Source organism: Mirounga leonina, unplaced genomic scaffold, assembly GCF_011800145.1.
Source record: "Mirounga leonina isolate KUSES-001 unplaced genomic scaffold, KU_Mleo_1.0 Mir_91, whole genome shotgun sequence".
Lineage (NCBI taxonomy): Eukaryota > Metazoa > Chordata > Mammalia > Carnivora > Phocidae > Mirounga > Mirounga leonina.
This window is the reverse complement of record NW_023270839.1, coordinates 6595560-6620498: the sequence shown is the minus strand read 5'-3', so window position 1 is coordinate 6620498 and position 24939 is coordinate 6595560. Positions and strand designations below refer to the sequence as shown.

At 52.0% G+C, this 24939-nt stretch overlaps 3 protein-coding genes and 1 non-coding gene across 7 annotated transcripts; 1 reads left to right on the top strand and 3 right to left on the bottom strand.

The window, feature by feature from the left end:
• Positions 1-7300: 7300 nt before the first annotated feature.
• CBLN3 (cerebellin 3 precursor) lies at positions 7301-10618 on the bottom strand. The gene is made up of 3 exons (XM_034993790.1): positions 9567-10618; positions 9163-9282; positions 7301-8824 (listed from the first exon to the last, which is right to left on the bottom strand). Exons 1-3 carry the CDS (start codon positions 9864-9866, stop codon positions 8627-8629), a joined length of 618 nt encoding a protein of 205 aa, XP_034849681.1. The 5' UTR covers positions 9867-10618; the 3' UTR covers positions 7301-8626.
• Positions 10619-10837: 219 nt separating this feature from the next.
• Positions 10838-19347, top strand: KHNYN (KH and NYN domain containing). Of its 2 annotated transcripts, XM_034993794.1 has the most exons (8): positions 10838-11006; positions 11633-11853; positions 12676-13790; positions 13910-14040; positions 14126-14222; positions 17014-17121; positions 17315-17416; positions 17982-19347. In XM_034993794.1, the coding sequence occupies exons 2-8, from the start codon at positions 11653-11655 to the stop codon at positions 18232-18234; spliced, it is 2007 nt and encodes a 668-aa protein (XP_034849685.1). In that variant the 5' UTR covers positions 10838-11006; positions 11633-11652; the 3' UTR covers positions 18235-19347. The 2 variants fall into 2 exon arrangements, with proteins under 2 accessions (XP_034849685.1, XP_034849684.1); XM_034993793.1 differs by lacking the exon at positions 10838-11006 and having other exon boundaries at positions 11768-12075.
• A 1524-nt stretch (positions 19348-20871) lies between these two features.
• Positions 20872-23950, bottom strand: SDR39U1 (short chain dehydrogenase/reductase family 39U member 1). 3 transcript variants are annotated; one of them, XM_034994065.1, is made up of 6 exons: positions 23861-23950; positions 23442-23548; positions 23262-23344; positions 22786-22907; positions 21877-22023; positions 20872-21632 (listed from the first exon to the last, which is right to left on the bottom strand). In XM_034994065.1, exons 1-6 carry the CDS (start codon positions 23874-23876, stop codon positions 21220-21222), a joined length of 888 nt encoding a protein of 295 aa, XP_034849956.1. In that variant the 5' UTR covers positions 23877-23950; the 3' UTR covers positions 20872-21219. The 3 variants fall into 3 exon arrangements, with proteins under 3 accessions (XP_034849956.1, XP_034849957.1, XP_034849958.1); XM_034994066.1 differs by having other exon boundaries at positions 21877-22020; XM_034994067.1 differs by lacking the exons at positions 22786-22907; positions 23442-23548; positions 23861-23950 and having other exon boundaries at positions 21877-22020; positions 23262-23343.
• A 582-nt stretch (positions 23951-24532) lies between these two features.
• LOC118003832 lies at positions 24533-24637 on the bottom strand. The gene has a single exon (XR_004677445.1). It is a non-coding gene; the product is annotated as a U6 spliceosomal RNA (small nuclear RNA).
• Between the last annotated feature and the right edge of the window lie 302 nt (positions 24638-24939).

The window sequence follows — 24939 nt, the reverse complement described above, 5'->3', positions numbered from 1 at the left end:
GGTGACTCAACAAGCAAATACAGAGCAGGGTGGTAAGAGTGTTCCAGAGGAGCTTGTGGCTCAGGCGCCTGGGATCTCAGCTCACAGGCCATTCAGAGAGGTCCTGGGCTTGCCGTGCACATGCTCTTAGTACAGGTCAGCAAGTGAAAGGCTCGAACTCCTAAGTGGAAGGCTGATCAGAAAGGTGGCTCAGCAAAACCTATTTGCTACTCAGGATGACTTTAAGCCATAATCAGATTTTACCCACATTGGCTTCTCAGCCCTCTGATGGTGAGATTCTTCTTCTTCGCTATGGAACAACTTACAAGGTCTGAGCAGGATTTGCGACTCCTCCTCTCTCTTTGGGGGAGTGAATAAAAAACGTCTATCTACAGTTGAGCATCATGGGCATGGTAGACTACCAGTCACTGCTTCTCTCATTTACACCCATCACGATTTTCCCTTCTTATATGCGGCACTGGCAGGTGGGCTTCCCCAAGTCTCTAGCAGAGAAATTACAAAACAGCCATTATGCAGATAGTCCCATGATGTAACACAAGCTGTAAAGACAAAGAACGTTCCACACTGTATCCCGTTCCCATGTTAAAACTTACATAAACTAGCTAGTGAGATTAGGACCTCTCAGCTTTACGTTATACCACGTTTTCTGAGCAACCAGTTACTAAGTCCTTGTGTTCGGGGTAAAAGTGAACACATCAGAACGAAAGAAGTTTTGTACCAGGTAAGTGGCCACTATAAAACAAAACAAAAATCCTACCTGCTTTTTAAAGATTGCCCAAGAATCTTGGGGTCATGCGCCAGTTTTAATTTATTTACTAATACAAATGGTAACAGTCACTTATATAGAGCACTTGCTTTGTGCCAGGCACCGTTCTAGGTGTTTCCCAACCCTGTGCAGTAGATCCAATTCTTTTTTCCATTGTATAGAGGAAGAATTAGTACAGAGAGGTTAAGTCACAGAAGGTCACATGCAGCTTCTAAGTGAGAGGCTCCCGCGCCACCATCTTAACCGCTATGCTCACTGCTTCTCACGTGAGCATATTCACCTGGTTGCTAGAGTTACCCCCCCCCCCCCCCCCGCCTTCAATCTGTGGCTCTCCATCTTTCACGAATGTGTTAACACAGGGTCAGTTAAGATTTCTCCATTTCAGGTTGGTCCAGATTAAGATGCTTTACAAACTAAAACAGGTCCCGATTTACCTCAGGTGGGCCCAAGAACGATTCTCTTGGCCTTGATAAATTTTGACTTGAAAGCCATGCCTTCTTTTTCTGTGGTGTGATGAGAAAACAGTGATTTTTGAATTGCTGCTTGGCCATTTTGCAGTACGGCAACCTGGCTCATGCCAGAGGCTGGGCCATTTTCAAGGATCAGAGCTCAGGATGCCGTGCTCCTCCCGCCCCCACCCCGCCCCAAGTTCCCACTTTGCTTTTCCTGGGGCACCTTTTAAAATAACCACTTAGAGTTGAGTCCACAAACATTTTAGTGACCTCTGGGCCGACCACCTTATGATTAATAGGTCTTGTTACCCTGCTCTCTACTTCCTGCTCGCTCACTCGTGACCAGGGATAGACGACTGCCCTTCCCTTGGTTCATTGCGTGAACCCCCGCCTCCAAGTCTGGGATTTGTAAGTAATAAATCTTGTGTCTTTCCTTCCTTTGTGTGCATGTACTGAAACTGCACCTCCAGTGAAAATGGTCCTGGGGTTTTCATCCCCCTGAGGTGAGAGCTCAGATGGGGAGGGAGCGACCTGCCTACAACATCCGTGTGGGTGGCTTGTGCCTCCTCATTCAGCAGGTCATAAGCTGCAGAGTTTTAATTTAATATACCAGCTCCAGGTCCCCCAACAGAGGATGGTGCCGCTTTCCCTCTGCTAGTACCTGGTGCTACTTTGTAAGCCTCCACATTCTTGCAGATGGTGAAAATGAAGCAGGAGAGTTTACTGAGCCTGGACTGCCAAGGATCTCAAAAACCACACAAAGATATGTCTCATTCTGAGACTCACACCTCATCCCCTAAAGGGCTTTAGGCAGTGAAGCTCATTTGCAAACATCATTATGGCAGCCCCAGTGTGGAGAACGGGTGGAGGGAGGTGAAACTGGAGGCCAAGGGATAAGTTAGGAAGCTTTTGGGGAACTAGGGTCACCTGGATGGCACAGTCGGTTAAGCATCCAACTCTTGATTTCGGCTCAGGTTATGATCTCAGGGTCGTGGGATTGAGCCCTGAGTCGGGCTCCATGCTGGGTGTGGAGCCTGCTTAAGATTTTCTCTCTCCCTCTCCCTCTGTCCCTCCCTTACCTCAAAAGAACACAACCCACCCCCCACAAAAAAAAAAAAACCCAAAAAAGAAAGGTTTTGGGAAACTCCATCTGGGAGATTGGTAGTTTGAGCCAGGATGGATGGAAAACAATGGATGGAACCCATGGGTGTAAGTGATTAGCTGTGGGGGGATAAGGGAGAGGGGAGAACTGAGGACAATGGCTAGTGCTGGGTTAGGGCAACTGGGAGGTTCCATTTACAGAGAACAGACACACAGAGAGAACAGATCTAGGGAGGAAAGTCTATCATTTTAGGAGGTTGACTTTAAGGTGGGCTGTCCAAGGTATGAGTCTGAGATGCAGGAGGGAGATCAGGGAGAAAGATAACAAATGTGGAAGCTGTCAGCACATGGATGAGAGTGTGTCAGGACAGAAGGAATCCTAGGGCAGAACCTTGAGGAAAACCAACATTTAAGCCATGGGCAGAGGTGGAGGACCCTGGAAAAGAAACTGGAGCCTGGGCCGAGAGTGGAGGGCAAGCCCAGAAGGCGTATAGTCAGGGAAACTGGCGCAGAGAATTCTAGTAAGAGGGTGAGGTCAACAGGGCCAAATGTTAGGGAGAGCCCAAATAACAGAAGGACCAGGAAGTGTCCACTGACTTTAGTGACACAGAAGTTGTGAGTGACCAGCTGAGAGCAGTTTAGGTGGGGCAGTGGAGGCCACAGTTGACTTAAGAGGTGGGTAACTGGTGAGCATAAATATTTGACTCTAAAGAGGAGGAGAGATGGCACCAAGTAGCCTTGGGGGCATATAAAGCCGAGGACAACTCTATACCTACAACTATTTCCATACCCATCTTCTTCTCTTTCAGGTTTAAGATACTTGAGTCTAGTTAACTGCTGAAGAGAAGGAGTAGAGAGGGAGAAGTTGCACCTACAAGAGAGAAGTGAGGAAAAGAAAAGGGGATGTCTGGGGGAAGTGAGCTTCGTGACTGGTGGATGGAGATGGCAGCCCTGACAAGAAGAGGGACCCAGCTTCTACTGAGCCAGATAGGACGAAGCAGAGCTGAGAATGGTGAGTTTCTAGATGTGGTGGTGGGAAGGGTTCCTGCCTGGTGTTTCTGCTGCTTCTGTGAAGGGGGCTGTCTGCTGCTGACAACGGGGCAGAGTTGGTGGTGTACAAGGTTTCAGGAGAGAACAGAAGGCTTCAGTTGCATGCTGGGGAGGATGACGAGAACACCTGGCCGAGGAAACCACAGAGACTTGGACAGAGGGCTTGAGGACCAGGGGTGGCTGGACACCAGGAGTTTAGATCTACAGCGCATCTTTCAGTGGTGGGACTTTCTCTGCCACAACCTGCTGCCAGGATGTGGGCATAGGAAGGTAAAACAGCTGGATTCTATTCTTAGGATCCTTAAAGTCTGAGGAGCTTTTTGTACCTGGAGAGGAACACTAACCGCCATCTGTGCTTTATTTGTTGTTTAATCTATTTACCTTGTAAACCTACTTAAGCAAAATTGTCTAAACATTTAAACACGATTTATATACCCAATAAATGTATTTTACAAATCAAGTGATTTACACATTGATTGTAAACTTAAATCCTCATACATATTTCAATAGGATCACCAGTATAATGTATTAAGTTCTCTAAAAGCATGATTTTGGTAAAGCACACACATCTTACAAGGACCATGACGTTTATTACACCTACACTTACACTTATTATAAAAATGGGTTTGTAGACCCAAGAGATGGATACTATCTCAGTTTAGCTATCCAAAAAAAGAAACTTATCTCAGTGCAGATGAAGTTTTGTATTACTCATCAACGAATTCTTGGTTGGGACCTGGGAACTGGATCCCCTTCTAAAATGACTAAAATCAGAGCCAGTGTTTACCTTGAATAGCATGGGAATTCCTCAAGCCCACACTTTCCCCACATGATTAGTGTGTTGTAGCTGGATGGCTTTCCTTTAGATGATGCCAACCTTAAATTTAATGACGAGGATATTCCAAAAATGTCCATGTTCCATGCAGATGTTCCAAAAATGTCCATGCCCTGATCCCTGGAAACTTGAATTATGTTTCATGGTAAAATGGACATTTTCATATGTAATTTAGGTTAAAATAGGGAGATTATCCCGGATTTTCTGAGTGGGCCCAAACTAATCATGTGGTCACTTAAAATCAGAGAACTTTCTCCACTGAAGTCAGAGACATGGATGGGTCAGGGAGATTCAAAGTGTATGAGGGGCTTGGCCCAACATTGTTGGCTCAAAGATGGTGGATCTCAGTCCTACAGCCATAAGGAACTGAACTCTGAATGAGCTTGAAAGTGGATTCTTCTCCTTCAGCAAGGAAGGCAGCCCTTGCTTTTGACCTTATGAAACCCCAGATAGAGAATCCAGTCATGCTCTGCTGGACTTCTGACCTACAGAAAACTTTGAGATAATGGATAGGTGTTGTGTCAAGCTGCTAATTGTATGGTAATTGGTTACACAGCAATGGAAAACCAATACTACAACTTCACTGTCATTATTGACAAATTTATGTAGTCCATTTGCACTTTTAGAAACATCTAGTTGTTTTCCCCCAATATGCAGTTTCCTCTTTTTCCTCATTATAAAACTTCTAATGTTTAGCTGGGCAGAGCAGCCTGGAATAAAGACTCTACCTCCTAGCCTCTCTCCCTGGCCTGGTGTGGCCAGGTGTGACTAAATTCTAGTCAATGAGATGCAACCGGAATTTGGGATGCACCTTTCAGAAGGCTTCTATAAAGGAAAGTGGTGTGCCCTTTCTTCCCTCCTCCTTCCTGGGGGGCTGTAAGGCTGATGCAATGGCTGTAGTGCAAGGAGCCATGTTGGGCCATGAGATGGCATGCTAAGGTGGTAGAACTGCAAGAAGGGAAACTCAGCTGTGATCATCATGAAACTGCAATCCGGCCCTAGACTCTTTATGTGCGAATTCTTCTATGTGAGACAGAAATAATCTTCCTCGGTTAAGCCATTATTATCGGGTTTACTCTTACTGAAATCTCATTGTAATTAGTATCGTAACATAGAGGCTCCCTTTCCCAAGAGAGGAAGGGTCAAGTTCGAGCTGTGAGCAGTTATCTTTTAGACGTTTGACTAATTCATCGTCTTGCAACCCACTGTTGGGCTCCCTTTCTTCCTAGTCGTAATATGTGACCAGATGGTGCCAATCAGTCTTCTTCATTCTTGACACAGTTCCAACTTTCTCTGGAATCACTCACAGCTCTATGTGTCCACCCCTCCCTACTTATACAGATAAAGAGAAATGAGTGTACCTTATGAAGAGATAAAATACCTACTATTTTTATACTCTTCTACTTATCAGAATTAACTAAAAATATACCATTATATTTGTTCTTCTCCACTTGGTATATTAACTATCTTTTTGGACATTTTTATAGTGACTGTTTCCTTTTTGAATATCACTCCAGAGTCATGGATTTTAAAAATTCACCTTGTTCTGATTAATTATATTATTTTCCTTTTTTTTTTTTAAAGATTCTATTTATTTATTTGAGAGAGAGAGTGAGAGAGAGAGAGCACAAGAGGGGGGAGCGGGAGAGGGAGAAGCAGACTCCCCGCTGAGCAGGTAGCCTGATGCGGGACTCGATCCTGGGACTCCAGGATCATGACCTGAGCCGAAGGCAGTTGCTTAACCGACTGAGCCACCCAGGCGCCCCATTATTTTCCTTTTTTAAAAAATTAAAAAAAAAATTTTGGGACGCCTGATGGCTCAGTCAGTTAAGCGTCTGCCTTCGGCTCAGGTCATGATCCCAGGGTCCTGAGATTGAGTCCCGCATCGGGCTCCTTGCTCAGCGGGGAGCCTGCTCCTCCCTCTGCCTCTGCCTCTCCCCCTGCTTGTGATCTCTCTCTGTCTCTCTCTCTCTGACAAATAAATAAAATCTTAAAAAAAATTTTTAAAAATTTAAAAAGATTTTATTTATTTGAGAGAGAGAGTGAGAGAGAGCACGAGTGGGGCTAGGGGCAGAGGGTCAGGAAGAGGGAGAAGCAGACTCCCCACTGAGCGGAGAGCCCGATCCCAGGACCCCGAGATCACGACCTGAGCCGAAGGCAGGTGCTTAACCGACTGAGCTACCCAGGTGCCCCTATTATTTTCCTTTTGATGATCAAATTGTCACAGTATGTCAGGTGGGAGCATTTTAAGACGGATTCCTTTGCCTTTTCAGCGCTACCTTATACAGTTTTAAAAAAATATCCTTGCTTTTTGTCATTAACAACATGTTCCAGGCCTAGAGTTATTTAAGACATGGAGCTATTTATTCTCCAAGGAACACTGAGTTCTATTTATTTATTTATTTATTAAAGATTTTTATTTTTATTTTTTTAAAGATTTTATTTATTTATTTGAGAGAGAGAGAATGAGAGACAGAGAGCATGAGAGGGAGGAGGGTCAGAGGGAGAAGCAGACTCCCTGCTGAGCAGGGAGCCCGATGCGGGACTCGATCCCGGGACTCCAGGATCATGACCTGAGCCGAAGGCAGTCGTTTAACCAACTGAGCCACCCAGGCACCCCAAAGATTTTTATTTTTAAGTAATCTCTATACCCAGCAGGGGGCTCGAACCTACAACCCCGAGATTAAGGGTCACACGTTCCACTGACTGAGCCAGCTAGGCACCCTTCCACCTGAGTTATTTAATCTAATTAAATTAATTAATTAATTAATTTTTAAAGATTTTATTTATTTATTTGAGAGAGAGAGAGAGAGCGCGAGCACAAGTGGGTGGAGGGGCAGAGGGAGAGGGAGAAGCAGACTCTCCGCTGAGCAGGGAGCCCAAGGTGGGGCTTGATGTCTGGACCCTGGGATCATGACCTGAGCCGAAGGCAGCTGCTTAACTGGCTGAGCCACCCAGGTGCCCCTCCCCCATGAGTTATTTTAAAGGTGAATAATATTTGAGGCAAAGATCCTGGTGCTAAGAATGCATATCAGATTTTTCCTGATGTTGTTTCTAGGCTACTTTAATGACAACATTTGAAAAAGTTATTTCTTTTGAAAACCACAAATTCACATTGGTATTTCCTATTTAATTCAAGCATTACTAATTTCCTTTTTTATTTGACTTGAATATACAAGCTTACATTTATCTTCTCAACAACATACCTGCCTGTAACTTGTAACCCCTGATCCCAATTGTAATGGCATCTTGTCTCTTCAGTGATCCTGCAGTTTCTCATTGACCATCATTCTCTAGTTGCTTTACTGATAGGCTCATCCATGCTGGGAGAATGGGACAGCTCGGTAAGACAGAGAGATTTTATAATACCAGCAGGAGAGTGGTTGAAGGGATGAGTCATAGCATCCAAGATAACAGGAAGTTTAAGAAAGGAGGACAAGACAGCACAAATCAGGAGAAAGAAGAGAGGCTGAGGGATCATCTGGAACAGGTACAGTGAAGGAAGCTGAGAGAGCTGCGAGGTGACCGTCAGAGTGTGGAGTGGCTGAAGTTCAGATCACAAAGGTGGAGCAGTTCTAGGAGGTGGCCTTGTCATTGACACATTCCATGCCTGGAGATCTACACTTGCTCACATGTGACTTTCTACCCCTACCTCCAGCTGTCTAAGGAAACTGGGTACACCCACTCTTGGCTAGAGCGAACACACACACCCCATCTCTTGGATGGGGAGGGGAAGGCCAGAGTCCATCTGGGACCTAGCACAGATGGATACCCAGGTTCACTGCCTGCTGGCTGTCCCCATGTAAATGAAATACGTATACCATGTTCAGGCTGGACACCTGCCCTGCCTGCCTCACCAGCCACAGGCTCCGGGCCACTCTGTGGTCCTCCCCGCACTTCTGCTGGTGCCTAAGCCTCCTGCCCTAGCCCACACGGTGCTGGCTCAGCTTCTGATTGTGCTGGCCAAGATCCGTGATGCTGGCACACCTCATAGGAAGGAGCCTGCAGGGTACACTGAGGCTGGTCCATCTGGGCCCCGGTGGGGGCCTGTCAGGCTCACCTGGGCCACCTGTCCCCAAATAGCACTGAGTGGAGAGCTGGGGGTGGAGGAACAGGAAGAGCAGAGTCTGCAAAGTGGCACAGACCTCCCTACCTGCCAAACCCCACAGGCACAAAGAGCTGCAGTGGGAGGCAGGGGGTGGGAGGGGAGGTAAGAGGGGCCAGGTCCCCAGACACCACAGCTCTACTCTTCACTCTTCACCTTGGGTGTTAGGCACAGGGTCCCATGCAAGAAGGTAGAATACAGGCAGCCAGAGGGAGCCTCTCTCCTACCCCAAAGAAGCTGCTTCTGGGGCAGGAGAGGGCAGAGGGCGGAGGTCAGAGGTCAAGGGTTAGATTCCAGTCCTTGAAAAGCTTGAACCTTTAGAGTGGGAAAATGAGGAAGCCAGAGAAGCTTGAATATTTCCAGCCACCCAGTAGGTTCCCCCGACGCAGGCGCAGGGACACCCGGTCCCCTGGGTCCAGGGGCAGTAACACAGAGCTGGTGGCTGCCTCTCGAGTCACATCAGGGTCGTTGGCAAAGGCTGAGATGACAGGCCATGTGTTCAGCATCAGGCTCACCTGGGGAGGTGAGCCCAGTTAGCACTTCTGCCCAGCCCTTGTCCCAAGACCCCCCACTTTCCTGAGGGCTGCTTTTTTTCTCCAGCTCCTAAGGGACTCTGTAATCCTGGGAACTTGGGGCTCAGTGCACTCTTGTAGGAGGGCTGAGAGGTGGCCAGTGTTGTCCTCTACCTCCTCCACCCTCTCTGCTAGGCCGGTCCTTTCCGCCCTTGCCCCTGCCAGCCCCCCACCCCACAGGTCAATGGAGGGTCTACCGAGGAGTCACAGCTGGACTCCACTTGTTCACCCTCCCTCCCCTCCCCTCCTGAGCCAGGACAGGGCCCCAGCCCACAGGTCACCTGAACAGTTTGGCGGTTGTACACCTTCACCACATGGAACCGGAAGCTATAGACACCACGGACAGGGGCCACGAAGGAGCCTGAGGCCCGGTCAAAGCCACCACCCTCATTTACCAGGACCTGTGGGAAGCAGACTCTGCTGAGTGGGGCTCGGGGAAACTACTGGGCTGTGGGGAGCAAAAGTAGGGGTGGCAAGAAGACAAGAACAGGAGGAAGGCCCAGATTCAAAAGAAATGGTGAGAAAGGGCAAGGAGGGATGTGGGTAGGAGTGTAGGGAAGGGAGATGGGCAGTGGCGCTGAGGAGCCCCTGGTCACAGTGGGGGGCTTTTCCTTAAGAGCAAAGTGGGTTTGGGCAGTTGATTCCAGGTCCTTACAGGTCGTCTGGACAAGGGTAGGGGGATTACCTGGTCGAAGTAGATGGCCCCACTGGTGCCATTGCTGATCTCTCCTGCTGGCTCATGGTGGTGGCTTCGGACTGCGGCAAATGCCACTCTTCCAGGGGGCGCCTCTCCCAGGGCTGCTCCCCCAGGCCCCCCTGCAGCAGCTCGGCCAGGCTCACAGACCACCAGGCACTCACCCTCCAGGAGGACAGGCTCTGCCCCCTCTTGGGCCCACCCGCACCCTAGAGCCAGAAGCATCAGGGCCAAGCGCAGCCTGGGGCTGGGTAGGAGACCCGGTAGCCAGTGTCGCTTAGCTCCCAGCATGGCTGAGTGGCTCTGTGACCCACAAGTCCTCCTGTCTTCTGCCCCCTCTCCGTGTTCCTTTCAGTTTCCGCTTCTGGCGGACTCTCACTACCTCTCACCCTGCTCCTCAGCCCTCTCTCTGGGTCTCACTGTTCCCTGGTCTCAGCATGTCTCTCTCCATACCTCTCTGTCCTGCCTCTCTCTCCCACCGTCACTGCAGTTCCCTCCTCCTTGGCAGGGCATGAAGTGACAGCAGCAGTTGGGCTCGAGGAGGGAGAGGAGGGATGAAGCAGCCAGACAGGAGGGCTACAGCCAGAACCCAGGGCAGCCCTCCTGGAGAGCACTGAAGGCTGCATATGGGACGACAGAGAACTTGGTGTGTTCGTAAGAGTGTACATGTGCCTGTGAGGACGTGTGAGTGCCCGTCGTGTGTGTGTGTGAGTGCATGCGTGCGCAAGACAGCGCTACAGTCCCTTACTTCTCCTTGTTCCTCCCCTCTTCAAAATCCCTCGCTAGTCAACAGCCCTCAGTGGCCCCTTTCCGCTCTTGGAAGAAAGCGGGCGCCCTTGTCTTTTCCCTACAATTGTTCTGGTGGAAAGTGCTTGGGCCAACGGTGTCAGTATCTTGTGACCGTGGGCCAGTCTCTTTCTCTCCTTGGTCTTCCATATCTTCATCCGAAGGTAATGGATTAGTCCCTTTAAGGCCTTCTTCACCTCCAGCTCTCAACGAGTGGCTTTTCTCTCCCGAGAAACAGCTGCTCAGAACGAGCGAGAACCCAGACTTACGCGGAGGGAAGAGCCCATCGGCCAGGCTCGGACGCGGAGCCCGGGGGAACTGCGGGCGAGGGGGCGGGCCGGGGAGGCGGGGCCGGGGGCGGGCCGGGGAGGAGCCCGGCGGCAGGCGCGCGCTAGGGCCCGGAGCCGGCCCAGCGCGGGGTGGGGTCTGGCTGACTCCACCCCGGGCCAGGAAGTGACTCAAAAAACTGTCCGAGATGTGAAGACAGGTCCCAGTTGGGTGAGGACTTCGGGAAGGCCCGCCCAGATTCGGCCCTCCCCCCGCCCCCCGCCCTTCTCCTCTGGGCCTGGGGCGCGGGCGAAGCTGGGGGCGGCAGGCTCCGAGAGGCGCCGGCGGGACTGAGGCCGAAGCGGGCGGCCGAGGCGGGTAGGCTCGCTCTCCCCCGCGCCCGGGCCGCGGGAGCCGAGCCGGAGGCCCCCGTGCAGAGCGCGGCCGGGGGGAGGGGCGGCGGCCGCAGGCGGCTGTGGGCGGTACCCGGCCTGGCCCCTGGGCCCCGAGTGGGGCCGTACCGCGCCGGAGAGGAGCGGCGGACAGCGGAGGGAGGGGGAGAGGTGGGAGGGGCTAGAACCTTGGAAATGGCAGACCAGGGACTCCCGAGGACATCCCAGCTCAAGCCCCGGTGAGGATTCGTCTTTAAGAGGCCGCTTTGGACCCGGAGACTGCAGAGACCCCGAGGAGAGAGACTGTTTTGTCATCTGTTCACTTCTGGCCTCCAGACCGAGCTGGAGCCCCCCACTCTTCCTGCTTAGGGCCCTGGTCAGCCTTTTCCAGAGGCCAGATGCCCATCCCCAACAGGCAGCCTTGTTTGCCCATGACTTCGTCTCGGAGAGAAGACCCCGTTCCGCATAATCTGACATTCCCTTCCTAGATGGACCCAGGGTGTTTACTAGATGGGTAACTAAGTGCGACCTGTTGATAGCTGGTGTCGGCTGGGAGACCAAAATTTGGGTTGAGGGGACGAGGAGGCTCTGAGCTGCCTTCCCTCCTTCCAGGGCTGGGTGGCCAAGCAGCCATGCCTACGTGGGGGGCTGGCTCGCCGTCCCCTGACCGCTTTGCTGTGTCCGCGGAGGCTGAGAACAAGGTGCGGGAGCAGCAACCGTACGTGGAGCGCATCTTCAGCGTGGGGATGAGTGTCCTCCCGAAGGACTGTCCTGAGAATCCTCACATCTGGCTGCAGCTGGAGGGCCCCAAGGAGAATGCCAGCAGAGCCAAGGTGAACACCCCTCTCTGCCCCTTCAGGGAACAGTGACTCCCTCCCCTGCACAGAGGCAGAGGAGAGGAGGGGCTGCTGGGGAGGATCTCCACTCACTCCTTGGTTGTCTTACTGGCAACCTCAGTGGCTCTGAACTTTGAGGGACTTTGCAAATCTATTTCTGTGGAGTTTTGGTTTCATTTCAGCCGTGATGAGCCAGTTTCTGCCAAGACTTAGCGACAGGTGATTCGCTCAAATCAGTTGTGACTGGGAGATAATCCAGTTGGGCAAGCAGGCCCCACCAAGGAATTCAGTGGGGGATGGGAAGCCAGGCCACATTGCTTCCTTCAGTCAGAGGTTCCAGTACAGCTCCACCACCTACCAGCTCTGTGACAGAGTCTCCTATTTCCTTATTTATGGAATGTGAATAATAGCAGTGTCCACCTCATTGGGCTTATTGTGAATGAGATAAAGCATGAGTTCAGCAAAAGTTAGCAATGACAGTCATTATGATGGAAATATGTAACACACATACACGCATAAATATTTAGAGAGACAACCTTGTTAATTATAATCAGTTAATTATAATAGTACCTTAAGTTGAGTCAAGTTCTAAATGGAAATATTAGCCATAGACTATCAGCTGAAAAGGGAAGGAAGTGGATTCTTGATCCCTTTTTAATCCTTACCTTTGTCAGGATCTATGGGGCTCCATTGCTCTGCCCAGGCGTCTTGGAGCTTGGGGTGGGATGCAATGGGCTTGAAGAGGCTACTGGGCCATGTAGAATTCCAGCAGTCCTTTTTCCCTCCCCCCCCCCCCCCCCCCGCCCATTCCTCCCCCAGGAGTTCCTGAAGGGTCTTTGCAGCCCAGAGCTGCAGGATGAAGTCCACTATCCACCCAAACTGCATTGCATCTTCCTGGGAGCCCAGGGCTTCTTCCTTGACTGTCTGGTCTGGAGCACATCAGCCCACCTCGTGCCAGGGCCCCCTGGTTCGCTGATGGTCAGTGGCCTGACCGAGGCCTTCGTCATGGCTCAGAGCAGAGTGGAGGAGCTGGTGGAGCGGCTGAGCTGGGACTTTCGGCCAGGGCGAGCCCCTGGAACCTCCCAGTGTGCTGGAGTGCTGCGAGACTTCTCGGCCCTGCTGCAGCCCTGTGGGGATGCCCACAGAGAGGCCCTGCTGCAGCTGCCCCTAGCTGTCCAGGAGGAACTGTTGAGCCTGGTGCAGGAGGCAGCCAGGGGGCAGGGGCCTCAGGCACTGCCCCCCTGCGGTGGGGGGAGCCCCGGCCCACTGGGTGCTCAGTACCAGGGTGTCAGAGCTCCCTCGAGTGAAGGCAGGGAGTCCCTGGACCCTGGACCTACGGGGTGGCGAGAGTTGAGGGTAGAGAGACAGGTTATGGAGCTGGAGGGAGGGAAGCAGGGTGGTCCCAGGGAGATGGATTTGGGGTGGAAGGAGCTGCCTGGGAAAGAGCCTTGGGAGAAAGAAGGGGCCTTCAGATCACAGTCAGGAGGAGGAATGGCAGGGCAGGTACGGCCCCTGACAGGAAAGGCCCTGGGCAAGGAGGGGGTGCCTCAGGACAGAGGAAGGTCGGTCTGTGTCCAGGGCGAGCCTCCTGGTGCCCAGGGCCCCTGTCAGAGGGCAGCTCAGCCCCGGGGAGCCTCCCTCCTGCAGCGGCTACACAACGGGAAAGCCTCACCTCCAAGGGTGCCTAGCCCTCCACCTGCGCCCGAACCCCCGTGGCACTGTGGAGACCGAGGAGACAGGGGAGATAAGCAGCAGGTCGCGGCACGAGGTCGTGGGTCTCCGTGGAAACGAGGCTCGCGTGGGGGCAACTTGGTGACCGGCACGCAGCGTTTCCAGGAGGCCCTGCAGGACCCTTTCACCCTGTGCCTTGCCAATGTCCCCGGCCAGCCAGACCTCCGTCACATTGTCATCGACGGCAGCAATGTGGCCATGGTGTGAGTACCCGGTGGGCTTGAGGATCTGGGCTGGGGGGTGGGAGGGATGATCCGAGCAGAGTTCCTGACCCCGAGTGGCCCCTCTGGGGCCCCGGAGCGCTGACCCCTTCCCGCCGCAGGCACGGCCTCCAACACTACTTCTCCAGCCGGGGCATCGCCATTGCTGTACAATACTTCTGGGACCGGGGCCACCGGGACATAACCGTCTTTGTGCCTCAGTGGCGCTTCAGTAAGGATGCCAGGGTCAGAGGTGAGTTGGGCCTGGTCTTTTGTAACCTGGGATAGGCCCCGCTTTAGCCTGAGGATAACCCCGTTGTGCGCCTGTGTTTCTCTAGAGGGCCACTTCCTGCAAAAGCTGTATTCCCTCAGCCTGCTCTCCCTCACTCCCTCCCGAGTCATGGATGGCAAGAGGATCTCCTCCTATGATGATAGGTACTTGCTTCTCTCCTGGCCCCCGTCTTGAGATTCCAGGAACACAGTGGGGAAACTGAGGGAGAGACAGAAGCTCCTGACCCCTTGTGCTGTCTCTAAGCCTGGGCAGCGGGAAAATGGCCAGTCATTCCTTCATGGACCTGTACGAACGGGTCAGTAAACCTGCCCCGCAGGCGTGATGAGACAGATGGTGGACAGCCGTGGGTGTCCATTCATTCATTTTTCGTTCCTCAAGCTGAATGCTGCCTTGTATTTATGTAGGCTTTCCTGTCTAGAAAATCCTAGTTTAATGGAAAGCTGGTGACGTGGGTAACTGACAAGTACCTTCTGACAACCCACATTTCCAAACATGTAGAGAAATTCCCCAACGTTCTGGAAGCGCCAGGGTAAATGTTCAAAATCACAAGTCAAATGAAGAGACACAAGCCATGCATTCTAAGAGTATACAAAACATGTTCTGATAGAAAGGTCACTGGACTTAGAATCAGAAGATCTGAATTTGAGCCCCAAGTTGTACTATTCATTGACTCTGCCCGTGGACCAGTCTCTTAGCGGGCTAACCTCTGTCTCGGTCCTCTTCATTTGGTCACCCTCCTTGTGAATATCAAAAGGAGCTGAGGGATGTGCTTGCCTCACTCAAGGTGCTAGGCAAATGTACAGTAATATTCCTTAACTGTTCACAGACCCAATCAAGTGTGGCAGTGGGTCTCGTCTCTGTCCTACAGAACCGCAGACATAGGGTAGGAGTGGTGACCTCTCTTGACCAAGGCTATTACATGGCAAAGGAAAAGTGAGAACTTAAAACTGCCAAATTGTTTAAATGAAAAACGAAGGGCACATTCCCTCCCCAGAGTTTATACAGTGGGGAAATGGGCAGATTTTAAAGATTTTATTTATTTATTTCAGAGATAGGGAGAGCAGCGGTGGGGAGTGGGTGGTGGAGGGGAGGAGTAGAGGGAGAGGGACAAGAAGACTCCACACTGAGCGCAGAGCCCGGTGCGGGGCTCCATCCCACAACCCTGAGATCATGACCTGAGCCAAAATCAAGAGTCGGACACTTAACCGACCGACCCACCCAGGCGCCACAGAAATGGGCAGGTTTTAAAACCCAATTAACCAATTAAAAAATTTTTACTACTACAAGTTCTTTATTCTCTAGGATTTTCAGTTTTAAAGAAAAACTAGTTTCCAACTATAGCGCTTATATATTTTGTCTTTTCAAACAACGTTTCCTCCCTAACAAGCAAATGGTATTCTACAAAAAGGCAGTTCACTTTCTCCCAATGCTCTTCTGTTTTATGTCTAGATTTCACAGATTATCCAAGATATGGAACCTTTCCACACCAGCATTGACACAGAATTGAAATTGAAGAGCGAGTCAGTTGCAATGAATTTTAAAGGCACGTGTCTGTACAGTTATGTAGGTCCCAGTAGGCAGACAGCGCAATGCGAATTTGGAATTTTGTCTGGTTACAGTGAATGACACGGTGGTGCGTGGCGTAGGCCCACGGAATGAGTACTGCTGAGCAACAGATGAAGTAACACGATAGTAAAATACCCTTAACCAGCAAATGCCTTTTGTCTATCCTGTGATACCATGGATACACCTTCATTTGTTTCCCAGACAGAAACTCAGAACCAGACATGTTACACTGAATCCTGATTACTAGTCTCCTGTGTGCCACACTGTCTTTCAAATACTGCCTGCTCACTTAGCACCTAGCAGTAGGCGCATGGCCTGCAGGAGGAGGTGGGGATGCTGGGAATTAGGGCGGGCCTGATCATTGACTTCGGAGCCCACACAAACCCTAAACCAAACACAGTGGCAACTTGGAGGAAAGGGAGCCCCCTTCTAGTAGGAGTTTTCTGGGAAGGGAGGGATTTGCCAGTTTTTTGTCGATTGAGGACTTGGGCTAGGCTGCATCTTTTAGTTTCTAAACTTGTTAGAAAAGACCCCCATCCACTGCCTCATGAGTCCTATCCCAGTCTTGTGGAGTCAGAATTTCTAAAGTGGGGCCCAGGCATCTCTTTTTTTTTTTAAAAGTTCCCTGGTGATTCTGTTCATCAGTGCGGTTAGGGAAGCACCTCCAGATGGAGGGAATAGTTTGAGAAACATGGTGGCAGTCAGCACAGGACATGTTTGGAGAACGGGGTGTTATCTGATCATTGATTTTGGCAGAGTTGAAAGTTCATTAGGAATACCAGGAGAGATAAGGCTGTAAGGATGGCTCGAGCTGGGCTTAGAAGGCCCTAGCTGCCAGGCCTGGGCATGTGGACTTTACTCGGTAGATAAAGGGCAAGCAGGGGAGAGATTTGTTGAGGGGAAGGCAGGAGAGACTGCAGGGTGGTGTATGGTTGGGGTCAGGGGACCCCCTTATCAGGAGGCTATGCGGTGTCTCAGCTGCAAGGGTAATGGTATGACTGGAAAGGAAGGGGCAGAGTGGAAGGCTTTTCAGGAGAAGAACATGATAGATCTGTGACTGACTGGTGGGGTAGGGTGGAAGAAGACTGCGCTGGAGCCAGATCTCACTGTCTCTCACTAATGAGGCACAAAGTGTTGGGTGGAAGATTGTGGTAGGTGGAGGGGATGCTATTGGGACACCATGCTGGCTTCATCTTTGTTTCCTCTCCAACCCATGGCACCCAAATCTGGCAGGCACCTGGTGGCTGGGTCAAGGTGAGGTGGGGGGCCAGATCTCCATCCACAGAAGTGGGTCATGGGAGTCAATAATACTCTTTGGGGTTGGGGCCTTGGAGAATGCCAGAACGGCTGCTGTGATTTTTGAGACAGGTTCATGGTGAAGCTGGCCGAAGAGACCGATGGGGTCATTGTCTCCAATGACCAGTTCCGGGACCTGGCGGAGGAGTCTGAGAAGTGGATGGCGATCATCAGGGAGCGGTGAGAGAACAGGGCGTGTACTCAGACCTTTCTCTAAACCAGTTCTGCTCTGCCACCGGGTGAAGACTCTGGGAAGGGGCTTGATATGGTCTCGAAGGATGGTGGCCAGTAGTTTTCTGGTGGTGCTGGTCTCAGCTGTCTGGCAGGTTCGTCAGAGCACCCCTGTGACCATATGTTTTCTTTCCGCACCCAGCCTGCTGCCTTTCACTTTTGTGGGAAACCTCTTCATGGTTCCTGATGACCCGTTAGGGCGAAATGGCCCCACGCTGGATGAGTTCCTGAAGAAGCCAGTCAGGTAATGCCCCACATTCTCCCAGGCAGCCCCCAGCCTTGGCCCTCTGTCTGCAGGGGCCTTGTAGATCCCGAGACTTGGGGGCAGGGTGACCTCATCTGGGCCAGCTTGCTTCTGTACTGTTTGGTTGCTGTGGGCCTGGCCTTTTAACTGCTTTTCAGGGCATCCTGATCTAGGCCCTCCTGGCTGGGAGGGGCACTTCCCCTAATCCATATTTTTGGTGGATTATTTGGAACATGGTTGCTTTTACTTACAGCCAGTTGTATTCCACACACCCTCTGCTGGACTATTCCGTAAGCGATCACTGTATTAGACTAGAACTAGATCATAATAGTGACAGGCTTCACCTTCCTGGTTCTAAAGGGACCGGTCTTCTCCCCTTCAGAAGTGGCTTGATGCTGCCACTCAGTGGTCAGCTTGGGGAACATCAGGACTGCGTCTTCCACCGTGGCCCCAGCCCCACTCCTAAGCCAGGAATAGGCCGGGCCATTACCTGGGAGGCCCACTGAGCTCTCGCTTCCCCCCAGGATGCTCATCAGCTCTTCGTGTACCCTCTGCTTCTTCCCAGGGCACAGGGGGCTTCTAAGGCTCAGCATCCTTCCAGGGCCTTCGCAGAACCCGGTCAGCAGCAGCAGGGGAGAGAAGAGGAGGAAAAAGGCAGCAGTGGCATCCGGAAGACCCGGGAGACTGAGCGGCTGCGGCGCCAGCTGCTGGAGGTGTTCTGGGGCCAGGATCACAAGGTGGACTTCATCCTGCAGCGGGAGCCCTACTGCCGGGACATCAACCAGCTCTCTGAGGCCCTGCTGAGTCTCAACTTCTGAGCCTCCCCTGCCTGACTGCCTGCCTGCCGCCCGGTCAGCTTCAGCCTGGCCCAGCTCAGCTCTTTCTGTGAGGGTCCTTGTGCTGCTCAGACCCTGACCTAGACTCACTCTGAGTTGGTGGGACTTGATCTCATCTTGAGTCAGGACCTCAGATAGCTCTCAAGAGGTTCTGCTCAGCCTTAAGTTCTCAACCTTGCCATAGCACAGGGTTTCTGTAGGGAGTGGGGACCCGCTGGGAAGAGCAGGTCCTGGAAGTGGGGACTGCCGGCTCCTTCAAACTGAGTTGGGGATGGAGGCTTGGGGGGGTGGGTGGGGAATGAAGAGCAGGTGGCAAGGAAGCGAAGTCTTTCCTCCCCCTTGGCTGTGGCTCTGGATGCCAGAGGGACAGTTGCTTCCCAGGCCTGGCTGGGCTGCTGGGTTCATCGAAGGGAATGCTGGGCCCTGGGGAGGCCCTGGGGAGGTATTACGGGGTCTGGGTCACAGTGGGGCAGCAGGGAGCTGGTGGAGAAGGCAGAGGGAGGGAGACTTGGCTTCCGGTCTCAGCTATGTCTGTCTGTGACCTTGATGGAGCTGCTTGGCCTTTACTTCTGCTTGTAAATCAGGGCTAAAAATGCCGGCTGGGAAGAGAAATGAGAACACAGCGGAAAGCTCCTCGGAGGAAAGGTACTTGCATCAAGTCTCAGGTGTGTCTGTCTGTGGCTGCACAGGCTGCCTAACCAAAACCTCACTTTGCCAGAGCTGAGGATCCTCTGTCCCCAGGGCTCAGGCCCTTGATTTTAATTAACACTGCGTCCTCAGTATCATATGCCCTGTAATGGCTGCGTCCCTTTTGGGCAACCCCCCAAATCCACATTTACAAAACAGTTAATTAGGGGTGACTGTTTGCATTACCAAAATACTCTCAGGGTTCCTGTAAATGGCAGCTCTCCTGTTGCGTTCAAGTGTTTACAGATGAACGAATGTGTCAGAAAGTCCCCGGTTAGATGCACTTGCTGAAATGTTGAGCGTTCACCAGACTGATGAAGCCATGCTCTGCAATGACAATGTTAATGTGATCTGACCCCAGCATTTTCTCTACAGAACACATATGTGGCATAAAGTGAGCCCCACTTCTGCTGTGTGTCTGTATGTGTGTGTGTGTGTGTGTGTATGGGGATGGGAGGGTTTTCAGAGGTTGTTATCGAGATGAACCAATGATCTGGAAAATGAAAACCGAAGAATCCCAAGTCGAAAGGAAAGTACCTCACTGGCCACCAGATCAACCACTTACATAAGAACATTGCCTCTCCATCCTGATTCCTACATCCTGCCCTTTATCTTTTTTTTTTTTTTTTTTAAGATTTTATTCATTCATTTGACAGAGAGAGACACACCGAGAGAGGGAACATAAGCAGGGGGAGTGGGAGAGGGAGAAGCAGGCTTCCTGCTGAGCAGGGAGCCTGATGTGGGGCTCAATCCCTGGGATCATGACTGGAGCCAAAGACAGCTGCTTAACTGACTAAGCCACCCAGGCGCCCCTCCTGTCCTTTATCTGCTTAAAGTCCTGTGCAGGGAAACGGACAACCTCCAGGTCGCACATTCATCCGTGGACAGCACTGGTCAGTAGACCTTCCTTTAGCGCAGCCCCCAAATACGCTTTTCTGTTACTTCTACCCTTGAGATGGGTCAGTCCCTCAGGAGCCCATCAACTTCCTTGAGATGGGTCATTCCCTACAGAACCCATCAACTTCCTAAAGAGCCCAAGACCAGATAAAGAAGTAGGACAGGTGCCCCTGGATTCTGTGCTGTCTGGGCTCTGTGGTAGGTCCCGGGACATGGTCCTTTTCAGGCTGTCACTTCTCCCTGAGGCACAGCGAGTTGACTACTGCCACCTCAGTTCTTCGTTCCAGCAACCAGTGTGGGGAGCTGGATGATGCTGGAGAGTCTCTGGGTCCCGGTGTCTTCACCCCTCCTCCCCGTTGCTGCTTTATACCACTAGCCTGTATTGACCTGAGCTGGGGGCAGGTGTGTTGGAAAGAAGCTAGTTAGGGGGTGACGGTGGCTCAAAGACAGCCCAGAGTCCTCTGGGAATAAGGAGATTGGTTAAGATGGCCCAAACTGGGGGCTAGGGGAACTGTTGGTTAAGTTGTGGCCGATAACCAGGGCAGGCGGCCAGGGGTATCATCTGCCCTTTTGTGCTAGGGACCCTGGTTGCCTGAAGTGGCCCCAGTCAGATGAGAGGCAAGTCCTCAGCTTCTTACAGACACGGATGTTGGCTTTGTCCTACTGCAGCTTGATGACCTAGGATCAACGTGTGATTGCTTTATTCACTGCTGTTCAGTGACAGACTGAAGGCTGTTCTAGACTGGGGCCTGGTCTCTTCTTCTGATGGCACCCTAATATTAGGCACTGTGTGGACAAGTATGCAGGATGACCACAGAACCCACTGTTAATGGATCATCATTTCTCTCATTTTCTAGTCTCCACCTTTATTATAACCTCATGCCCCAGATTTGTTACCAGTTTGGCAATGGAGGGACCAAGAAGGGAGATGTTGCCCATTATAACGTTCAAAGTCCCACATAGGGGAAAGAGTCATCTGGCATTTTCTCGGACATAAACTCCAGGAGAGTCTAGGCCAAAGGAGCAAACCAAAGCCTGTGAGATAATTTATCTTTATTGCCTCAATAGCAGAGCATTCTACACAACATAAAGGATACCAGGGACAGTAACGGAACATGTAGGGAAACCAAACTTGGAAATTCTTTTACAAGGAGTTGAAGAGGTTAAGGACCCAACTTGATGAGACTCCAACCTTGACACTGTGGACAGTCTCTCAGTTAAATAAGGTGGAGCAACAGAACAAAGAGAAGGAGGGCAGGGAGAGGAATCACTAAGAACCAGATGGGTTCAGGTCTCAGAGGAGTACCCGAGCCTATTCACAGTCTCTAACCAGGAAGCCTCCGTAGAGGGGCAGGCCTCAGGCCCTGCCAGGAGCCTCTCTACTTAGGCTACGACTTCCTTCAACGCAGCCCCTAACTCTGGGAAGGAATACTGGTAGCCCGTGGCCAGTGTCCGCCGTGGGACCACCTTCTGGCCCTCCAGCAGCATGACTGCACGCTCTCGTCCAAAGACCGCTTGCACTACCACGCTGGGGAGAGGCATGAAGGCTGGGCGGCCCAGGGCGGCGCCGAAGGCCTTGGCAAACTCAGCATTTGTAGTGGTGGGGGCTGGAGCCACTCCATTCAGGACCCCCTGCACGTGGCTTGCTTCAGCGGCATGGGTCAGGATTCCTGCCAGGTCCCTGATATGAATCCAGGGGAAGAACTGGTGGCCTGGGCCGATGGGGCCCCCCAGACCCAGGCGGAAGGGCAGCAGCATGTGTCCGATGGCACCACCCCCACGGCCCAGCACAACCCCTAGAGCAGGGAAGGACAGCACGGGAGGCTCCTCAATCTCCAGGTTGTTCCACTGTTCCTTCCGGTCTCCCGTCCCCATGCCAACTTAGTTCTCTCTGGGGCTTCGAGTCCTCCCACCTGCAGGCTGGCCAGAAATGGCAGCCTCCTCTCACACTCTGGATGCTCAGCTCCCCTGACTCCCCCAGGCCCCCAGCCCAGGGAAGACATTCCAACCCTGTCTGATACCCAAGCCCCTGGTTCTCACCCGCGCGCACCACCACCTGGCGTGTAGACGCTCCAGGAAGCCTGGCTGCAGCTTCCCATTTGGTTACCAGGTTGGAGAAAAAGTCAAAATCCCCTCCTGGGCTGTCTTCATCATACTCTGCAGTCAGGCTGGGCTGGTAGTAAGCTGCCGGTGGAACAGCACTGGTTTGCCCCAGTGTCCTTGGTCCTGCCTGGCCCTTGGCACCCAATGTTCCCCTTGGTCTCACCCTCCCCAGCCCCTGGGATCTTCCCATGGGAAGACAGAGCCATAGCTATTTTCCCTTTGAGCTGCTCCATGGGTTGACCCGTTGCTGCCCTGGGGTAACTTACCTTTAATTGCAGGGCTAAGTTGAGAGGCTGCTAGAGTGTAGTGGTTAAGAGCAAAGACTGGGGGCCAGGCTGCCTGAGATCTACTCTTAGCTCCACCATTTATTAAGCCTGTGACTTCAGGCAAGTTATATAAGCTCTCTGTTGGCATCTTTAAAATGGGAATCATTTTCTAGCGTTCCTGTGAGGATTAAATGCTTTAATACGTGTAAAACACTTGGAGTAGCAGCTGACATATGTTCTATGGTTGTTTGCAATTATCCCGTCCCAATGGTGAAATACAAGAATGAGGAATTCTGTTCCTAAAGAACTGTGCCGTGACAAGCAAGGGACTTGGGAGTAGGTGGGACTTTTCCCGGCATCAGGAGCAGTGCCACTATCCCCTCTTCCTCTAGGGATCCCCATTTCTCAGTGAAAGTACACAAAGGTCAGAAGAAACATGCATGGATGGAGGGCCTAGGAAGTTCTGTATTTGGAAAAGACCAGCGCTCTGGTGCATGTAGAGCTAGAAGGGCCTGAGCTTGCCCCTCACTGCAACCTCTCTTCCTCTGGCTAATATAAAGGGTGGTGATTTGGGACATACCTACACCAGTGACTAAGACCCAGGCCTGGGGGGGTTGTGGGGCCTTGTTGATGGCTCTAGCCAGTATCTGGGTGGTCTCCAAGCGGCTGCTGAGAACCTCTTTTTGGAAGGTTTCATTCCACCTGCAGGAGAAACAAAAAGGAAATGAGCCACAAACATACCCCTTTCTCTTTCCCTGGGGCTCATCCAGACCCATTTCTAGCAAAACCTTGCATTGTGGTTTAGAGAAGTGGTCCATCTTTCCTGGAGAAAGAAAAGGCACATATTTTAGGCATCCTGAGTTATAAGTGAGGATGAAAGTCAACGGCTGAGAGGGCAGAAGGGCAGGTGGGTGTGCAGGGAGGAGTGGGGCAGGATGAGTAGTTTGGGATTGGAGTTTAGTTCTCCATCTGGACATCTCCATTCTCCACAGCTCATCAGGGTCACACCGTCCTCCCTCTGCTCTGAAGGCTATCAGCTTCAGGGCCGTGGCTGACCTTCGGAGAGGGTTGAGGATGTTCTCTCCCGCCAGGTTGACAGCGGCATCGCAGTGGGGCAGCCCCGACTTAGCAAGTTCATCCTGTCAGAGAAAACACAGTGCTGGGGGGTGGGTGTGGGGGCTCGCCCTGCGCCGCCAAACCAGACCGTCCCCCAGAGCTTCCCGAGGATGGACATACCCACGTGATCCGATCGGGCCCCGGTTTTCGGGAGACCAACGTCACTTCGTGGCCCCTGGCTTTCAGCAACTGGGTTAGGGCTGTCCCAATGAAGCCCGTCCCGCCACCTGGCCAGAAAATACGAGGTATTTATCCTCTCGAGGTCGCCTTCCATCCCCGCTTGTGGCCCCCTCCTCTGCTGCCATCCCATCTGACTTCAGACTTTTGCCCTCCTTCTCGCCCCCTCCCCGCGATGCAGAGGTGACACAGGTCACAGGGACTGGGGAGTTTCGGCTTCCTGGGGTAGGAGGCCAAGGCTGCTGCACGATCACCCGTGCACGTTTCACTGCCCTCCCTCAGAAACTGCCTCCCACCTCTCAAGCTTTGTTTCAACCTTTCCATAAGCCCGCCCCCGACTCTCCCTTTCTGCCCTCCCTCACCCACAAGCACCCGCATAGCGACCAGGACCTAACGCGCTTGCGCAAGATTTGGCGGCGGCAGTGGGGGAGCCCAATCTTGGAAGCGACTACGTCCTCTGTGCGCATGCGTCTTTCGGGAGGCGCGCTCCAATGGGGGGGCGGGCAGGATGGAGACTGGGCGTGGCCCTGCCTGGCGACCCGGAAGAATTCATAGAGAAGGCCGTATATTTCATTGCAAGGAGTGGCGGGGACGGGCGGGGGGCGGTGGACATAGACCGAATGGGCGGGGAAAGAACGGAAGAAGGCCGAGGAAGGAAGGCTTTAATGCGGAAACAAACCAAAACAAAGCTCCAACCCCCCAAAACCCCTTGACCGAAGGCCTGTAGGTACTCAAACCGCGGAAATTGGGACGTCCATTCAGCCTGGTGGATCAGTAGTAATAGTAGCAAGAGAACTCGTCTACCCGTACTATATGGATTTCTTTCGACCCGGCCTCTTTTCTTTTCCCTCTTCCGGTTCCTTCCTGTATTCTTTAGAACATTATAAAGTTCCCCTCCTCTTAAAATAACACATCTCCAGCCCTTTTCTTCGAATGCTAAGGCCCTCTCTCTGTCGTCGCCTGCATAGCCAAACTTCTCAAAGGAGTGGTGTCCATTTTCTATTCCCTAATTCACTCCCGTCTTTTTTTTTTTTTTTAATATGGAATGCTTTGCGAATTTGCGTGTCATCCTTGCGTAGGGGACATACTAATCTCTGTATCCTTCCAATTTTAGTATATGTGCTGGGCAAAGCGAGCACCGCTCCTGCCTTTATTATTCATTGACTCTCGCCAAGATCACCAATTTCCCGTGTCACCAAAACGAATGCCCAGTCATTTTTCTTGACTTCTGTTTCACTGGACACTTCCTCCCTTTGGAAATGCTCATCTCTTGGCCTCAGTGAAAGCCACAGCTCTCTTCTGGGTCTTTCTACTGTCTTTTTTCAGTTTCGGTTGCTTCCTTCACCTCCTCTGAGGTCTTAAAGTGTTGGTATTTCTCGAAGCTGGGTCCTAAGACCTTTCTCTCTTCCCTCTGCACTTTGTTCCAAGTATCTATGTTGGT

What these genes read in the sequence shown, in the direction of transcription:
- SDR39U1 (XM_034994065.1), bottom strand. An exon ending in GGTCTTAGTCACTGGTGTAG is followed by an intron (nt 22,024 to 22,785) that starts GTATGTCCCAAA and finishes CTGTTCCACCGG; the next exon opens with CAGCTTACTACCAGCCCAGC. An exon ending in CCAGGTGGTGGTGCGCGCGG is followed by an intron (nt 21,633 to 21,876) that starts GTGAGAACCAGG and finishes TCCCTGCTCTAG; the next exon opens with GGGTTGTGCTGGGCCGTGGG.
- KHNYN (XM_034993794.1), top strand. Translation starts at nt 11,653, where the DNA reads ATGCCTACGTGGGGGGCTGGCTCGCCGTCCCCTGACCGCTTTGCTGTG. An exon ending in GGCAGCAATGTGGCCATGGT is followed by an intron (nt 13,791 to 13,909) that starts GTGAGTACCCGG and finishes TTCCCGCCGCAG; the next exon opens with GCACGGCCTCCAACACTACT. An exon ending in TTCCTGAAGAAGCCAGTCAG is followed by an intron (nt 17,417 to 17,981) that starts GTAATGCCCCAC and finishes GCTTCTTCCCAG; the next exon opens with GGCACAGGGGGCTTCTAAGG.
- CBLN3 (XM_034993790.1), bottom strand. Translation starts at nt 9,866, where the DNA reads ATGCTGGGAGCTAAGCGACACTGGCTACCGGGTCTCCTACCCAGCCCC. An exon ending in GGGCCATCTACTTCGACCAG is followed by an intron (nt 9,283 to 9,566) that starts GTAATCCCCCTA and finishes TGCTTCCCACAG; the next exon opens with GTCCTGGTAAATGAGGGTGG. An exon ending in ACAACCGCCAAACTGTTCAG is followed by an intron (nt 8,825 to 9,162) that starts GTGACCTGTGGG and finishes TCACCTCCCCAG; the next exon opens with GTGAGCCTGATGCTGAACAC.